This window comes from Passer domesticus, chromosome 3, assembly GCF_036417665.1.
Source record: "Passer domesticus isolate bPasDom1 chromosome 3, bPasDom1.hap1, whole genome shotgun sequence".
NCBI lineage: Eukaryota > Metazoa > Chordata > Aves > Passeriformes > Passeridae > Passer > Passer domesticus.
The window spans coordinates 26,880,387-26,897,670 of record NC_087476.1 but is presented as its reverse complement, the minus strand read 5'-3'; the positions used below and the strand labels follow the sequence as shown (position 1 = coordinate 26,897,670).

The 17,284-nt window shown below is 38.6% G+C and overlaps 1 protein-coding gene across 5 annotated transcripts in view; it reads left to right on the top strand.

Annotated features, from left to right (window-relative positions):
- The window catches only part of EYS (eyes shut homolog), a 797,842-nt gene extending 780,596 nt beyond the window's left edge, over positions 1 to 17,246 (top strand). For all 5 annotated transcript variants that reach the window (XM_064412283.1, XM_064412282.1, XM_064412281.1 and 2 more), the window contains 2 exons: positions 4,331 to 4,492; positions 14,474 to 17,246. In XM_064412283.1, coding sequence (XP_064268353.1) covers positions 4,331 to 4,492; positions 14,474 to 15,672 — 1,361 coding nt within the window. In that variant the 3' untranslated portion in view covers positions 15,673 to 17,246. The remainder of the gene's footprint in view (positions 1 to 4,330; positions 4,493 to 14,473) is intronic.
- Positions 17,247 to 17,284: the final 38 nt, after the last annotated feature.

The following is a 17,284-nucleotide window of genomic DNA, read 5'->3' as shown; positions in this document are numbered from 1 at the left end:
TTACTAAAAGTATTTTTTACTTTCTACATAGTATAGAATGTTACTTGACACATTTTGACTACTATTGTGTGATAAATCAATTCACAGTAAGATTTAGCTCAACTTGTACATGTCAAGACACCTTCTATACACAGTCATGTACATTTATGTTGGGTTTACCTGACAGCGTGGTTAGACTTGCACGGTCTGTTTCATGGTTACCATTTGGACACTTTTGTTTCTATGTTTAACCACAAGGACAATTTGTCATTGAGTCACTGTGACTTTTTTCACTATTGTCTTTTAGTAATTTGAGCAATGCCAAACCCATCAAGCTTTGTTTCTAGTGACATTTTTTGAAAATTTGTGGCAACATGAGAAAATGTTTAAGTAGTAGCCACAGTATTCATGTCGCATAAGGAAAAAATGCTTTGTCTAAATTTTACCTGAAAAGCCATCTAAGCTTTAAGGCTTATCATTAACAGTCCAGTAAATTTAATATTTATGGCAGGCACAAGGAAACATGCATTTGTAATATTTATCTGCATAATTTAAAATGTCAAGTAGAATAAAATTAGTTACCTATTCAAATACATCATATATAAACCCAAATGGAAGTCATGTATGATAAAATGAAGGAGATGATAATACCCTCCACACCAAGTTAGCCACGTCATCATGGGATGTGATGTCCCAACAGAAATTCAATCATCTACTTACCATTCCCTCCACTCACCCAACTGAGTAAGAACAAGATCCAACCAGCTAACTAGCACTTAGCAGAATGACTCTGAAATTACTTAGACTTCCTGTATGGGCATGAATGATTAGGTGGAAATGTGCTTGCCACCTTACTTTGTGAAGGTGTTCCGAGTAAGGTAGGTAGGTAGGTAGGTAGGTAGGTAGTTAATGGTGGGAACTGGTTTTAAATCAAAGCACCTAGATTTAAGTGTCTAAATATGAGTTCAATATGTTAAGTTCCCATTATTAGTTTAAAGCTTTGAGAGCGTTTCTCAGGCCATAGGATTGAGTCTGGTCCCAATGACAGCTTTGCTGAGGACCTCCAGCAGGAGTTTCCTCCTGCATTGCTCCAGGAACAGCTTTAAATACCCCATGATCCTGTGCTGAACTACACTGTAGCAGCATCAAGACCCACTTGATCTGGACCCTGACTCACAGACTGATTTGCAGTCTGGACTTCAACACCTGCCTCATCACTGTGGAACTGATGTTTCACTTGCCCTAGCTCAGCTATCAGGCATGGAGAGGCTTCATCAGGCTTTACCAAGTGAAGAAATGAGCCAGAAATGGCTTTTTCTATGTCTTTTGTTATTAGGTACTCACTCCTCTCATCAGTGACTCACATTTCCTTTTGCCTTCTTGATGGAAGCTGGAACAGATTGCCCAGAGAGGCTGTAGGGTCTCTGTCACTGGAGATATTCAAGAACTGTCTGGACACAATCCTGTGCCATGGGCTCTGGGATAACCCTGCTTGAGCAGGGAGGCTGGACCAGGTGCACTGTGGTCCCTTCCAACCATGCTGTGATTCTGTGTAGCATCATCAGACACCAGTATTCAGCTTAGAAAACAGAGCCTTTAGTCAGATACAGAAGTATTTGTGTAAATACCTGTTGTAGTTACAATGCATCCCACGGTGCTAAGTGTTCTAGTGAGTAATGCAGTAGTTACACAGCAAAGTTCCTACCAATTTAGCTTATAGGATCAGCAAAGGCATCCATTTATCTCATTTGTTTTAGCAAAGAGTTTCTCAGGAGTAAGCATATGTAACACAGGCGTTGTCTTGTGCAAGTTTAGCTGAACTTTTTATTTTCTTATCTTAGGTAAAGAACTAAGTTTGCTGCCAAGAAAACATCATTAGAGTACCTCACCCTCTGATGTGTTAGTTGTGTATATGCCTGCCATAAAAGAAAATTGAAAAGCTTAAATTGTCATATTCTTCACCTTAAAAGTTTGTCTGTCTATAGAAGCAATTTTGCAAAAATGAAATTTCATACTGCTCACCTCTGTGCACTGTGGTAGAATGAATGCATTCTGTTTTGGGATATGTGTGCATGGATGGGTTCCATGGACCTATCAAACCAGATTTTTTCCATGCATATCATCAGTACTCGCAGGATCTACAGGCCATTTACAAGAAAACTGTAAGTCATTCTAGTCCTTCCTGCTGCATTGTGGCAAAATATGTCACTTTCTGACACTTGTAAGATGCATTTATTGAGAATAAGCATACTTTTTAAAGCTAATGAAAATAAAATATTTGTATCTTAGAAGTTCCGGGATGAAGTCTATTAAATAGAGTATTGTATTTGATATCTATAAATCAGGATAATATCTCCTTACTAAAGAATTCTGACATCTGTTGCTGAAGCTGTGGGTCTTATTTTTTAATACTCTATCCGAAATATGAAACCATGGACTTAATTCTTTCCCTGAGTGATACTATAAAATCACCTTTTATCCTTGTTCTCTTTCTCTGCTTCAAGGCTTTTTATCATACCAATCTTCCTTTCATATCCCTCTCAATGACAAGCAATGTAGCATTTCAATCCTGCTGATTTTGCTCTCACACTAGTCATTGTCCAGGCTTCCTCCACAAGCAGCAAAGAATTAACTACATTGATAAAGTGAAACTGAATCTGCCACAGAGACTTTCAGACACCTCATTACACCCTTTGCCTAAGGCGGCCTTTTAAGCAGCAGCACATTTTCATGTAAGATTGAACACTGTGGCACAGTTCCTCCACATGTAAGTCTCACTGTGCAAAAATCTAAAGGGAGACTGACTTACAAATTGTGCATGAAGAAAAAATGTCTATGTACAAAATGAATTCTTATTACTGATTGTTTTTTAAATATGAAGACATCAGTATAGGGATTTTAAATACTAATGAAGAGCCTTGTATTACCTACTGAAAAAAAAAATCCATGTGTAATAATAAGTATTACTCTGTCTTTTGTATCTTATAGTGTTTATAAGTTTTAGTGATGTAAAGTACAGCACCAAATCTGTTTAGCAAGCTTTATTACAATTTATCATTGAGGGTAATTGCTATTCTAAATACTTCTATTTCTGTGAATCCTTAAGTATAGATGCCAGGAACTTTGTGCTTTAGATATTGTGCAATATGTTACTACAGACACTGCCTAGCCTTGATAGCATGCATAACAGCTATTGTGATACTTAGGATGGGAGTGATTTGAGAATATATACATAGACTGAACAACAGCCCATAAAAAGCCTGATTCTGATCCTTCAAGCATTTAATAAATCCATTATAATTGATATTCCAGTGATTAAAACTTACTTTTAGCCTTACTGAGATTTTTGTGCCATCAAATCCACGTACCTTCCTCAGAAATATTATCTGCAATCTACCAGGGAGATTTAATAAAAAGGTCAGCTGTGCAGTTACTGCCCATTCTAGAGGCACCCTCAGGTCAGGTTATGCTGATAACAGGTGAGAGATCTGGATCCTCTCTAGTGATGCATCTGCGTGCTGGACACTGTCCACCAGGGACACCTTGAACCCTATTCTGAGGGAGGTGGTGTGACAAAGGCACAAGAGCTTGCAGCATGCTAGCTGTATTCCAGCCTCATATCCAAGGCCCATCTGTGATAGGCAGTGCAAGGGGCAGCTGGGGGGTGAGTGGGCTCATCAGCAGATGCTGGGCAGAAAACTTGAGTGTGGAAAGATAGCAAAAGGTATCTCCGAACACATTTCAAGCATCCTGAAGGGATATCTGACTGAGAGCAAGTTACTATAAAACAATGAAATTGTATACTTAATGAAATTGTGTGAGTATTCTCTTTCACTATAAGATAGGACAATTTGAATTATCAAACATCTCAGTATGATTATCGTAAAAATAAATTTTGGTAACAATCAATGAACACTTCCCACTTAAAAGTTATATTCTTATAACACACAAAGCAATTGTGTTACATTACAAATCCTCCACTAGGATTTTCATCTGTGTGGTGAGAAAATAAATGTTTATTTTGACTCCTGCAACAGTATTTTGCATTTCAATTTTTAAACAATGTGAAATTTACACTTATACTTATTTGAAAATGAGTGCTAACAAGATCATATTTTGCATTAGAACTGCAGCCTTGATTGTTGAGGAAAATAAGGAACCCAGAAGACAATGGCATTGATTTGCTATTATCTAAGTTTTATTTTGTATCTAGGTTATTTTTATTCTGTAAAAAGGGAAGAATGGGAAGTATTATGTACAGTATTTAAGTACTATACAAAATAACTGGTTCCATAATAATGAAGTCCTCTCAAAATATCTTTCAGAAGACATTTCCTCTTGCATTTTGCAGATATTTCCATTAGTGATGCATCCTTCAGAAATAATGAATCATCATGGATGTCATTTGCACCCTTTTATATCCGGTATAAGACCCATATAAAACTGCAGTTCCAGCCTCTCTCTCCAGATGGTATCCTGTTCTACACTGCACAGCGTCTGGGTACTCACTCAGGTAAGCAGCTTGCTCCATCACACAGCCAGGTACTTTTGTGTAAAAGAAAGGGAGTACAATGGGGTGATTCAGGCATTCAGTCTCTGTAACTCATTGCCCATGGTGGCTGGGTTTTATCACAGAACTGTAGAACGTTAAGGGATTGGAAGGGACCCTAAACATCATCAAGTCCTAAGTCCCCTGCCATGGGCAAGGACACTTTTCACTAGACCAGGTTGATCAAGGCCTTGTCCAAGCTGGCCTTGAACACTGCCAGGCATGGAGCATTCACAAGCCCCCTGGGTAACCTGTTCCAGTGTCCAACCCCCCTCACAGTAAAATATGCCTTTCTAATACCTAACCTAAATTCCCTCACTTTTAAATTTTCGTTACTCGTTGTGCTGTAGTTCCTGACAAAGGAACTCCTGGAGGAGTCCTCCTCTCTGGCTTCCTTGTAGCCCCCTCCAGATACTGGCAGGTTGCTGTGAGGTCCCCACACAGCCTTCTCTTCTCCAGGCTGAACAGCCACAACTTTCTCAGCCTGTCCTTGTAGGGGAGTTTCTTCAGTCCACTTATCAATATTATGGCTTTTCTCTGGACTAGCTCAAGTAATTCCATGTCCTTCTTATGCCGGAGACACCAGAACTGTATTGTACAGTTGATTTGAATTGTGAAAAATCAAGGTCATAAGAAAAAACATGCAAAACTGAAGTTTTAGATAGTGCAAAGCCAGCAAGTACTTAATGAACTTATTTAATGGTCCAGAAAAGCACTTCCCCCTGAAAGTTACTTCAACCAGCTTTTTGGAAGCTACACTAAGATTCTCACTTTGGGGAGCTGGCCCAGTCTTTTAAATTACCAAAACCAAAGCAATATAAAAACTGACCAAACAAGTTAAGTGAAAGTGAACAGAGCAAACGAGGCTTCTCAGAAGTGTAGTTTTTATTATATAATGTTGAAAAGTGTGCCTGTGCAGCATGTAAAACATTCAAGTTCTGCATTTCCCAGATATGCAGAGTGACAAATAAATCTAAATAAATTATTTATAGAAGTATTTTAAATTTTATTAAATTAATATTCCTAAAACTTCATGTCAAGAAAACCTACTTTGATAGTGTAAGTACGTTCTAAAATTTAGTCTTTAAGGTGTACATTTTTTGTAGTTACTTTATTAACATACTAAATTGCATTTAAATGTTGATTGCAGGATTTTAAACAGAAGCATTGTGTCATCCATAACATCATCTTAGAGTAGATTTTTCTCTTGTATTAAGCAGTAGTTTATGCAAAAATGATGCTTTATATGACAAAACAAGTTAATTATTGATCATATGTTTTTACATTCCTTTGTTCAAAGTCTAAAGCTCTAAGATACTTCAATAAACACAATAAGCCACAAATTCATAGAAACACAGATATGTCCAATGTACCAGCACCTTACTGTGTACACAGATGTTTCAACAGGTTGCTAATGCATCATACACTGCTGACAACTCCTGTTTGCCTTATTCTAATTGCAACCACATACAGAGAAGAAGCTTCAAAGAAAAATATATGGAGCATCTGTAATAAAAATACATGTATTAACAAAGAGCTCTGTCTTCTACAATTAATCTTTTATACTTCTATTACTAACAGGCCAAATTCTGAGATTTTTGGTGAATTTTTCACTCCTGTATAAAATAAAGCATTACATGGGCCATGAAAAATAGGAGAGGAAAAGGATTTCTCTCAGAAAGAATAGTCAAAGGTCATGGAAGCAGCTAGCATCTAATGAAATTAAATACCTCTTTGGAAGCATCAAAGAAAGTGCTAAGTATGTTTAACTTGGGCCAGGACTGGTGTAGCCTGAGCATGCCCTCATTCTCCTGACATTTCTGAGTGTTTAGTTTGCACAGGAAAGAATATTTTCTTTCAATCACTTTCTAGAATCATAGCAATTCTGCAAAATAAAATTCCTAAAATATCTCTTATACAGAGAGATTTATTTACAAATTTCTTATTTCCACTTTCACTATCCTCTAATTTTGAAAAATTCAGGAAAAACCAATCACCTGGCTTTTTATTTTTGCCTTCATATAATCCTGTCAAATCCAGGCCAGAATTAGATTGATGAAAGACCTAGAAGTATTCTTAGCTGCCAGCAGATGAGATAGAGCTTTCTGTTGAAGATTAGTTTAGAAAGCACTCAAATAAAGTTTTTTCTTCTAGACAGTTATGTAAGAGTTAATAAATTAATTGCTGAAATCACAGGATTTTATTTTTAAAGTTTCTTTTTAATAGCAAATAATTAGAATTTTTCCCTCACTAGGCAATGCTGGTTTTGGTTGGGTTTTTTTTGGGGTTTTTTTTTGTGTTTTTTTTTTTTTAATGAGCTGACTATGCAGCTAATTTAGCACTGATACTGAGTAGCACAGTTATGCATCAGCTTGGTTTGTCACCCATACAAACACTACACTGGGACTTTTCCTTCAGGAGCATATACCACCAAATAATCCTCCCATCATTAACAATAAAATCACATTTTTAGTAGGTAAAGAAAAAAACATAAGACTTCTGTTGAAACATTTCTTCCAGCTTTGTTCCTCCCAAAGAACACGAGAGAACTTTCTAGAAAGGGCAAGTCTCCTTATTCTGAAGTTGATCTGCTGGTTCTAGCTTCTATTCCTCTAAGAATATCACTACTCCAGTACACACATTTAAACACCTCAGAATTTGGCATAAAATGGAAAACATCCTGTGAATCTGTTAGCCTAATTTCCTATAATTATCAGTCATCCATTTTGTTGCTCTGTCAGCTGTTTCTGAATGTGCATCATGACTCTAAGTATGGTACTACGGATTTCTGCAGGCCCTAAGAAAATAATTTCCAAAGTCTGACAAAATTTATGTGGCTGTCAATATTAATAATAAGCTGGCGATAAAACCCAACCCAACATTGAGTTGACTTCAGAAACTTGAAGATAGGAAACTTGAAGACAAGGGAACATTATTCCCTTTTTGACTACTTGCTCTATGCACTGCATCTGGGCAAGGTCTCTGCAAACACCATGGAACTCATGTGGAGTCCAGCACACAGTTTGTAGAAGGCCAGCTCACTTCACATTTTCTCAAGGGCAGTGCATTCTATTTTTACCAATGAAAGCATGAGACTCCTAATGATTAAACAGCCTTTAATTCAGACAGGGCTTGCTGGATGCCCACCAAGTGCTTGAAAAAGGTATATAAGTCAGTCCATTTACACAGCAGCCACTCTATCTATTTGGAGGCCTTGGCACTCTGAGTAAAAGGCAATTTAAAAGGAGCCTTGCTTTTTTATTGAGTCACAGCACTACTGAAGCTTTACCTAGCAAAAGTGGAATATGCCATAGACTGCCTGCATTATTCCAGAGTTCAGGCCAGGGTGATGGAAAGGTTTGCTCCCCAAAGAGATGAGAACGAACAGTCATGCCAGGTGACTAAGAATGAAGTCAGTCATTGGATGACTCATGCTAAATTTGACACTCAACATTTACAACAGCAGTTCTCTGTCTCTCTTTAGCCAGATTGTCACCTACCTGGTCTGAAAAACCTAAAAATTTTAACTCCTGGTATTTAAGGCATTTCAGTTTATAAATCTATAACATGAAAATAAGAGAATGCCAATACAAGTATGTGATGTCTGCATGATTTTCTAAAACATTGCTTATGATGAAAACTGAATCATGGAACTGGACTAAAATATTTTGGAAATATTCAGAACTTTTAAATACCTAAAAGGCACGAGTATTATTTTCCTAATCCGAAAGAAACTGATCGCCCGCTCACTTTTAAAACAGGAATTCGAGTGGTTAAGTGTTTTTCTTTTTGCAGCCATATTTCCTTAGCTGACAGGGACATAATTTCTGCTTTGTACTAGTTTTGGAATCATTTGTATGGACTAAGACTGCAGTATAGGAAGCAGAACTGGCAGCCAGCTGTGTGACAGAACAGACATCCCCACTGTCTTGAAATCTGTTTCATATGAAGTGTTATTGTTACTCATTTGACACTGGCAAGCAAACCAAAAACGTTTGGCAAATTGAGGCTGCTGAAGGAAGGTGGCTCCTTCCAGCTGCCAAAATGTGCCAGGGTGACAATGATGACTAAAGGAAGCACAGTGCATTTCTTCACAAAGAGTAAATGCATTTTGGAAAGGTGAGGCCGAATAGTCTAATCTACAAATAGATAAGTGCCTATCCCTTGTAGATGCATGGGCATCACTGTCTGCAGGGTTGCTCTGGATCCCAGCTATGCCTTTCCTGCTATGGGATGGTGCTCCAAACTGAAGCTGGACTCTACCTATTGACACACTGATTTTTAACATGGTTTGAAAAATATACAGGCTTGACTTGACATCAGTTTTCAGTCTTGCATGAGCTACAACTCCACACATGGAGCAGAATAAATTATAATAATCTATGAAAGCATATCTATGGTAACTCCTTTAAGTGCATGTAAGGGGCACTGGATATGGTCACCCCTAGGTAAAAGACCAAGTTACAACAGTTGCAACAAGCTCCTTTACCTTGTCAGCCAGATGGTACCTAAATGCATGCACACACTCAGACAAAGGCAAAGACAAGGTTAACAAACTTAAAGGAAGGCAGTTTCAACCATGTTGACATATTACCAGCTAGCAATTAACAGCAGAAGCTGCAGAGGGTGGGGAAAAAGGCTCATCTCTTCTCTGTTCTTTGTTCCCTCATTTTACCCCATTATAGCCCTTCCTTTTCTTCCCTGTTTTCTCTCCTTGGCCTTGAGCCTTACTCTGGCTACTGGAAATGCTCAGGAGGCATGTGAAGGACAACCACTGGTCAGTTAGATTCCCTCTCAGGTGGACACCAGCGTGCATCACCTTCCTTGGCCACAGATTGTAGCCATCCAGCTGGAGGCTGATAGGGCTATTTCAACCCCTTCTAGACAAGAAAAGTTCTGCTTCTGGGAGAATATGTATGGCATGACAGTGTAAGAGATTGTGGTTCAGGTCCATGGAATACACAGGAGAGCAGGATGAGAGGAAAACTGTGAAGAACAGAATGATGAAAAAAAAAAAAAGAATGAAAGCAATGTGAACTCAGCTCAGCAAGGCAGGAAGGAGCAGTGAGCAGATAGCTCTTGGAGCTGTGATGATTACAGAATGCATCATGCCAACACAAGGCAGCAATACTGCTCGAGACACAGGCACTTCATTACAGTGGCTTAACAAGGTCAGTTTGGAATGAAGATGAGCACATAGCAGAACCTAGAGTAAGAGGTTTCATTAATTGGGAGTGATTCCCATGACTGTTACTGCTTATGAGGATAAAAGGCCCAAATGTTCGCCCTGCCACCAAGATGGTGCCAGTGATCAATAACAACTTCTGGAAAGAATGGTGGAAGGAGAGTGGAGGAAGTGCTACTCAATGCCACAGTGATAGAAACTGGCACTCTGGGCTTGAGCTAGAGGACAGAAGGGTGAGGTAAAACCAACAGAGGGCACAGATGCAAACATACACCCAGAGGCGCTGTCTCAGGGCTCTGAAACAAATAAAGGAACCAAGACTGTAGATGTTCAGTAACCAGGAAACCACAGTGTAGGGCTCCTGGGATGCTTAAGCTGCAAGAAACTGCTGAACCACTGAGCTCATCAAAGCCTCTATCTGCAGCTTAGCATAGAGGCTCCTGCTCAGTAACACAGGATGAGACAAAAGACAAGCAACACATGGCTTAAAGGAATCTAGATCTTCAGTAGTTCAGGACTAATCAGTGACTTTTGAGCACACAGAGAGACTTCAGAGACACTTGCATCTGTTTACCACTGAGACTGTGGCAATAGCAGCAAAAAAGTGAACACCACTGAGTACAAGATTGCATCCAGTACTACAGAAGTCACTTAAAAATATGTTCTGGAAGTTCCTTTGGCAAACAAGTGGGAAGTCCTTTTTAATTTTCAGTGGAGCATAGGAAAAACCTCAGGTACTCTTTTAACAGGTTAAGAAAGGCCTTTCCTTACACACACACATACCAGAGCACAAAGGTAGACTGAAGTCACTGTGGGGAAGAGACCTTGAAACAGAAATATTAAAAATACCATCCAGAATGCTGTTCCAGCTCATAGTGTGTCAGCCTGAAACACTCTGTATTCATCCCTCCTAGGAAATACATCTGTATCAGGCATATTTGGTAGTGTAGGCAGTAAATGCAGAGATCTTTGCCCAACACAGCTGTGTTAATTGCATACTACCACATTTTTTATTCCAGTGATGATTCTGGCCTGAATAGGACATCTCCAAAGAGAGTGCAATTTTCCTAGAATGCATTTCCAAGTGTACCAGTTTTGACAAATTACGATGTACATGAGTTTCCTATGGTAACATAGAAGCATGGAGAGTTGATACTACTTGAGCATGATCTTAGAATAAGGGTATACAGACACATTTGCATGTCCAGATAAAGACTGAACATGAAAGGGCATTGTCACAATTTGGAAGCACTTAGAATTTGACTGTGAGACTGTAACCAATTTCTTGAAGAGACTTACATACATATTCATATTAGTAGCAAGCTGAAAAAATTTTGTGATGCACTCAGAATTAATCATAAGGAGTCATATAAGAAGATACTACTACAGATAATCCAGATCTCACAGTAGCAGTTGGATGTAATTTTAGGAGACTTTTCATTATTTCCCAGTTTTAGGAACTGACAGCTCAAGACACAAGGCTGACCAGCCTTCTGGGAATTCTGACATTCAATATGGCAGCAGATGAGACTTGTACACATGAGAAAAATGTGAAAATAAAGTTACGAAGAAAAATTCACCCCTGCTTTGGAGTTCTGGCTTCTAATATGAAATAGAGACAATCCACTTTGAGGCAGAGCAACTCTGACCTTCAGTCACTTGGTGAAAACCCCAAACTAGGACTTGCAGGTAGAAGTGCTGTTTTATTTCCAGAACAGGTTCTTCCCTAAGGCAATATCTGCTACAAATTCCCTTCCCTTGAGAAGAAGGGAAAATTAGCATTTGGGCTATAAAAAAAAAAAATCACTGTTTTAGTGAAACAGGGAATATTACAGGGGCAAGAAGGTGCATAAGAACAGAACTGAATGTTGTTAATAATTTTGTTCAATGCCCAGGGTCTTGACATGTTGCAGTTTAAAGGCCTAGCAAAGCTACAATGGCCTACTTCAAAAAAAGATTCAACCTTACTGACACAGGTTGCCTTACAGTTCCTTGCATCCAACAGGTTGGGCAAAGACTTCCATGCAGAACAAAAGAACTGTGAGTGCCTGTCTCAGGAGTCTCTCTGTTTTTGTTATGACGCCACTGATGGAGATGAATAGCCCATAATAAATGAGCTGCTAATCTAAAAAGCCAGAAGTAAAGTTGTCTGTCCTGTGCACAGATCGTCTTTTCAAGGAAGTAGGGACCAGCTATACAGTCTAGTGCTGGAAAAACTAAGGACGTCACGTCCTTCATGCTTAACCAAAGTCAATTTCCTCAGAAAGGTCTCTGGCCACAGGTTAAATGAGGCAGGTCTGAGCTACGATCAAATTGAAATAGTAAAAAACCACCCTGCTTCATGGTCTCCTATACAGACTGCTGAGAAGAGAAAATCAGTTGCAAGAATGACATTTGTTTAAACTGGTGTTACAACTCCTATGATGACATCGGCCCACACAGGCTCCAGCTGTGCAATCTGGCCCTCAGAGACAGGGCAGATGTAGATCCTCAGCTGAAAATACTTATTGAAAAGCATCAAAGACAAGCCCATCATTCCCCTTCACTTTAAGAGGAAGTTTCTTGGACAGTGAACACACAGCACTTTACATGACAGTCCTAAGATGTTTTCAGCCAGTTGTCCCTAGTAGTACCTATGATACCTATTATAAACTTCATGGAGAAATAATGACTGCACCCTAGGATCAACTTTCAGATCCTAAAATTTATCTCAACACTCTGTTGTTCTTGCCAATAACTAAAATTGCAAGTCATCTGTGAAAAGAGAGGGTCTAACCAGAGGAGTAAGAAAGGCCTCAGAGAGAGGTGAAACTGGAAGTGTAACTTTTTGTTCAGAAGTAGAAGTTACTCCAGTTTGAAGAGAGTCTTCAAATTTATGCCAGAACAGAATATTCAGTGATAACCTCTTTACACTGTAGACAGCAGATTCAGTAACACAGATTTGTTTTCTTGCAATACGACTAAATAAGATTCCAAAACAGATCACTGTCAAATGTGCAAAGCCACCAAAACCCTCCCCTGCAGGCCAGGAAGTCTTGGAGAACCTCCAGTTTCTCCAGGTCTTGATTACACGTCAGATGCAACAGCAACCCTGGTCAGAGGTTTTCCTCCTTCCTAGACAGCAAAGTATGAGTACTTGTGTCCTTACACAAGTCTGCATGTCCAGGGAGGAGAGGGGAGGGGATTGAAGGCTGCCAAAGAGGTAGCTCAGAAACTTTTCCTCATGCTCCTTTCCCACCCTAGGATTGAGGGCCTGATAAAAGACATAGACAAGCAGATTATGCACACTGCTGAAACAAAGCAAGATCAGTGCATACAAACTATGCGCTGAAAAATCAAGCACTTAAAGCCACATTACTAAGCAGCAGAAATCATAAGTGAAGGAAATTACATTAATTTTCTGGGAAAAAAAGAAACAAGGAAGGTCCTCGAAAAGAACACCAAATACAGGGAAGTAAACCAGATCATAACAACTGCAACTAGCAAGCTAAAAGGGAGTGCTCTGCTATTACCAGAGTTGAAAGAAGGAAGAGCTTTTCTCTTGTTCTTGGCATGGGCATCTGGAGCAGGGAAGGTGAGGCATGAAGTATGCACTCTACAGCCACTAATACCACTGAAACATCTCCAGCCTGCCTAAATTGCAACCTGATCATCTCTTGAATAGGGAGGTGTAATTTTTGGCAATTTTCACAAGCCTTCAGTAAATTAAGCCATTCAATTACCAGCAATGTAATCCAAGTATTAGAAATACTCAAAACTTAAACACACATGAAAGCAAACTTCACCATAGGTCCACTCCTAGGAATGCTGAATCTTTAAGGAAACTGGACTGGTAACTATCACGAAAGCTTGCATTCAAATTTAACAAACGTATTTAATTGATAATAACCTGATGCCTATTATTTCCAAAAGTAAGATATAAAAGTTAATTTGAACAGACAAACCTCAACAAATTTGAGAACATAACTTTAATTTGCAAACTTTTCTGCTGTCCTCTTCTGCTTCCCTGTCACCTTCCCCTATTAGGCTCTATTGCTGTCCTTACAAACTTCTCCAGCTCCCATTTCCTACTATCCTTTCCCTGTTTTCCTTCTTCATGCTTGGAAGTACAGTTTTAAGTGATACTCTCTCTCCTTTTACACTGCCTGTAAGGCCAGAAACACTGATAGTACAAGAAGAGAGAACTCCCTTCTAATACTTCCTGTCACAAAGGCCTCTAGAAGAACAATGCAATAAAAAGCATATCTGTTCCTATAGCTGTCACATTATTAAACCCAAAACATCCCTGTTGTGAAAAGGAGCCTTCAGGGAAAGCAGAGTATGTCTGGTGCAGACAAAACTGTTCATTAAACTGACAAATCCATCAAGCCTTTATTCAACATACTGAAGTTGAGAGTATTTCTGCCTTCGTAACTTGGTCAAAACTTTTTTCTTTTCCATGGGAACACTGATTCACACTTTTTGAACACCAAAGTGATCCTGTTTCCTCCTACCTCAGTTGTCTAGTTTTTGCACAAAAGCAGAGCATTTCAGAAGGCTGGGCTTTTTATTCTGAGGCAAACATAAGCTCACTTTCCAAAAATGAGAAAGAAAAAAAAAAAAGGCTGAAAGCAGCTCATCAGGGAACACTTCTCTTTGTGTGATTTAGATATAATGATGGTACAAGGAAATGCAGGCATGAAAACATCAGAATCATTAATATGTTGTTCTTCAGTGCACCCCTCTAAAAATTAAAAATATTTTATACTGTTTTCTTACAGGTGACTTTCTATGTATATCATTAGTAAATGGATTTACACAGTTACGCTACAACCTTGGAGACAGAACAGTCATCCTACAGACCCTTCAGAAGGTCCACACAAATGGAAATACATGGCACTTACTCAGTGCAGGAAGAGTTGGTAATGAAGGCTACCTGGACCTGGATGGGATCAACGTTACTCAGAAAGCTAGTCCTGGAATGAATGCACTAGACACACATTCAGATTTTTTTGTTGGAGGGGTATCCTCCTTAAACCTTGTTAATCCAATGGCAATAGAAAATGAGCCCACAGGTTTCACTGGTTGTATTCGAGAAATTGTTATAAACAACAGGGAACTGAATCTTACTGTGACTGACCCCAAGGGTGGAGCCAACATTGGTGACTGTGATGGAACAGATTGTGGTTACACTGTGTGCAAAAATAATGGAACATGTCAAGTTGGAAACTCAGGCTTTTCTTGTTCTTGCCCAAGAGACTGGACAGGGACCAAGTGTGAACAATCTATTCACTGTTCACAAAACATGTGTGGGGCTCACGGGCTTTGTATTCCTCAACCTTCTTCATTTTCATATTCCTGTGCATGTGCACTAGGCTGGACAGGTAAGTACTGTGATAACAAAATCAAATTTTACATAGCAAAGTTTGTTGGTAACTCCCACATTAAATACACAGATCCTTTTTATGGAAAAAGAGACCTCCAGTACAGCCGCCTTTCCTTAAATTTTACTACTAATCAAACTGAAGGCTTAATAGCTTGGATGGGAAAAAGTGAAGATGAAGATAATGACTTCCTTGCCATTGGTCTTGCCAATGGAACTTTAAAAGTTGTGATTAATCTTGGAGAAAGAATCTCTGTTCCTCTAATTCATAGGAAGTATTTAACCTGTTCTGATGGAAGATGGCATTTCACAACTGTAGTTCAAAACCAAACTTGTATTAAGGTTTATCTTGATGAGGAACTAATCCTTTTCGAAGACATTGACCCACAAAGGAAATACACTGCTTTAAACTATGGTGGCATTTGCTACTTTGGTGGGTTTGAAATTGGCAGGAAAGTCAATATAGTCACTACAGGGCTTTTTACGGAAGAATTCATTGGTAAGATTAAAGATGTAGTGCTCTTCCAAGATTCTAAAAAGATTCAGCTAATGAAAGCAGAAGGATACAACATTCATGATGGAAATTCTGGAAATTAATTGAAAAAACTGTCCGAGACTCTTTTAAAAAGGATAAAATTCCTATTCCTCCTGTTAATTGTGTTAGCTGGCAGTGTATGACTCAGCAACCAACATAGGAAAGCACTTAAAAACTAGTAAGGGACAAGTTTATGTGGAGTATTAATAACATATACATATAAAGTATGATCAATTGTTTTCCTCCTAGAATTATTTATATATACTTTTTAGCATTTACTTTAAAATAATGGGAAAGTCTGAAGGGTTTTTTTCTTTATTGTGCTGGAAATAGCACTGTAAAAAAAGGGTAGGGACTAGCTTATAAAGCCAACCATCATTCAAGTGTTGTTTGTTGCTTTATGAGAACAGAAAACTGTTACCTGTTTCTTTAACTCTTGAATATTATTAAAATGTTTCTTTTCTAATGTTAAGGTCTAGTCTAAAAACTGAAATTGGTGGGGGAAGAAACAGTGTGCTTGAGGCAAAACCCACATTTATTGTAATGAGAATTTTTAAAAATGCAACAGCTATAATTACTTGTTAAGCCCACAAAGACTCTAATCAGGCAATGAAGTTGTTCTCCCTCCCTTATCTGTCTCCATCCTGTATGTATATATGTAAGAGGGTAGAACTCAAGCTTCTCTTAAGTCTGCTAAAATATTACTCTTAAAGAATAATTTTAAGAACAAAAAACATACATCATTTTAGAGAGGAAACAGGCCTCCTCGTTTTCTCCAGCAGAGGTCTCCCCTATTTGACCACATGAAAACTTTTGGCTTTAATGATTTATAACTGGAATGTGGCAGTCTGCCTAGAAGTAACTCTTATTCTTAAGACCTTAAAAAGTCCAAGAACTGTTCTACTTTATGTACACCTTTCTGACTTATATTGCCCTAAATGGCATTTCAAAATTTTATGAGTACAGAGGTTTTGGTCATAGTAAACCAAATTTCTACAAATATATTTTTCATTAATTGATAATCTCAAAAATCATTAGAGCTGTTCATACACAAATACAAAAAAATCAATTCCTTCTCATAAAGCTGTGTTGTATTCTACTTTAGGAAGCAATAAAGAAATTAAAATTCTATCTTAATGTGCTTATACCAATAATGTACGATGGCATCTACATTTATCATTTGACTGCTGGCTTACTAAATAAGTAAAATTATTAAATAAAAATAATAGTGATTGATTAGTATCTTTTCCTCTTTCACTTTACTACTGTTTAAAAGCACATAGCAAATTACCTCCTTGCATGGAAACTGAATGCAAGCCTTCAGCATGCACCTGTCAGAAACAATAACTATTTTGGGGTGGAGGGGGAAGTGAGGATGGGGTCTGTGTTATGGAGCAAAGGCCATAAGCACCTAAAACTACGTGACACACACTTGCTTCCACATCACCACACTTAACCTGTAGCAATGAAAGCACTGTCAAGTCAGTTACAGGTGACTTAAAGATAAGTAATGTGCATGGGAGCTACCCTAGGACGTTTTATTAAGCATCTGCAAACATCTTTGTGAGGTTCATTCTATCTTCAGCTGCTCTGAGCCCCCATTTGATCAGCCTGATGCAACAGAGCTTCTGCAATTCTTCCCAAAATGCAGCTCATGAAGCCCACCTGGCATTT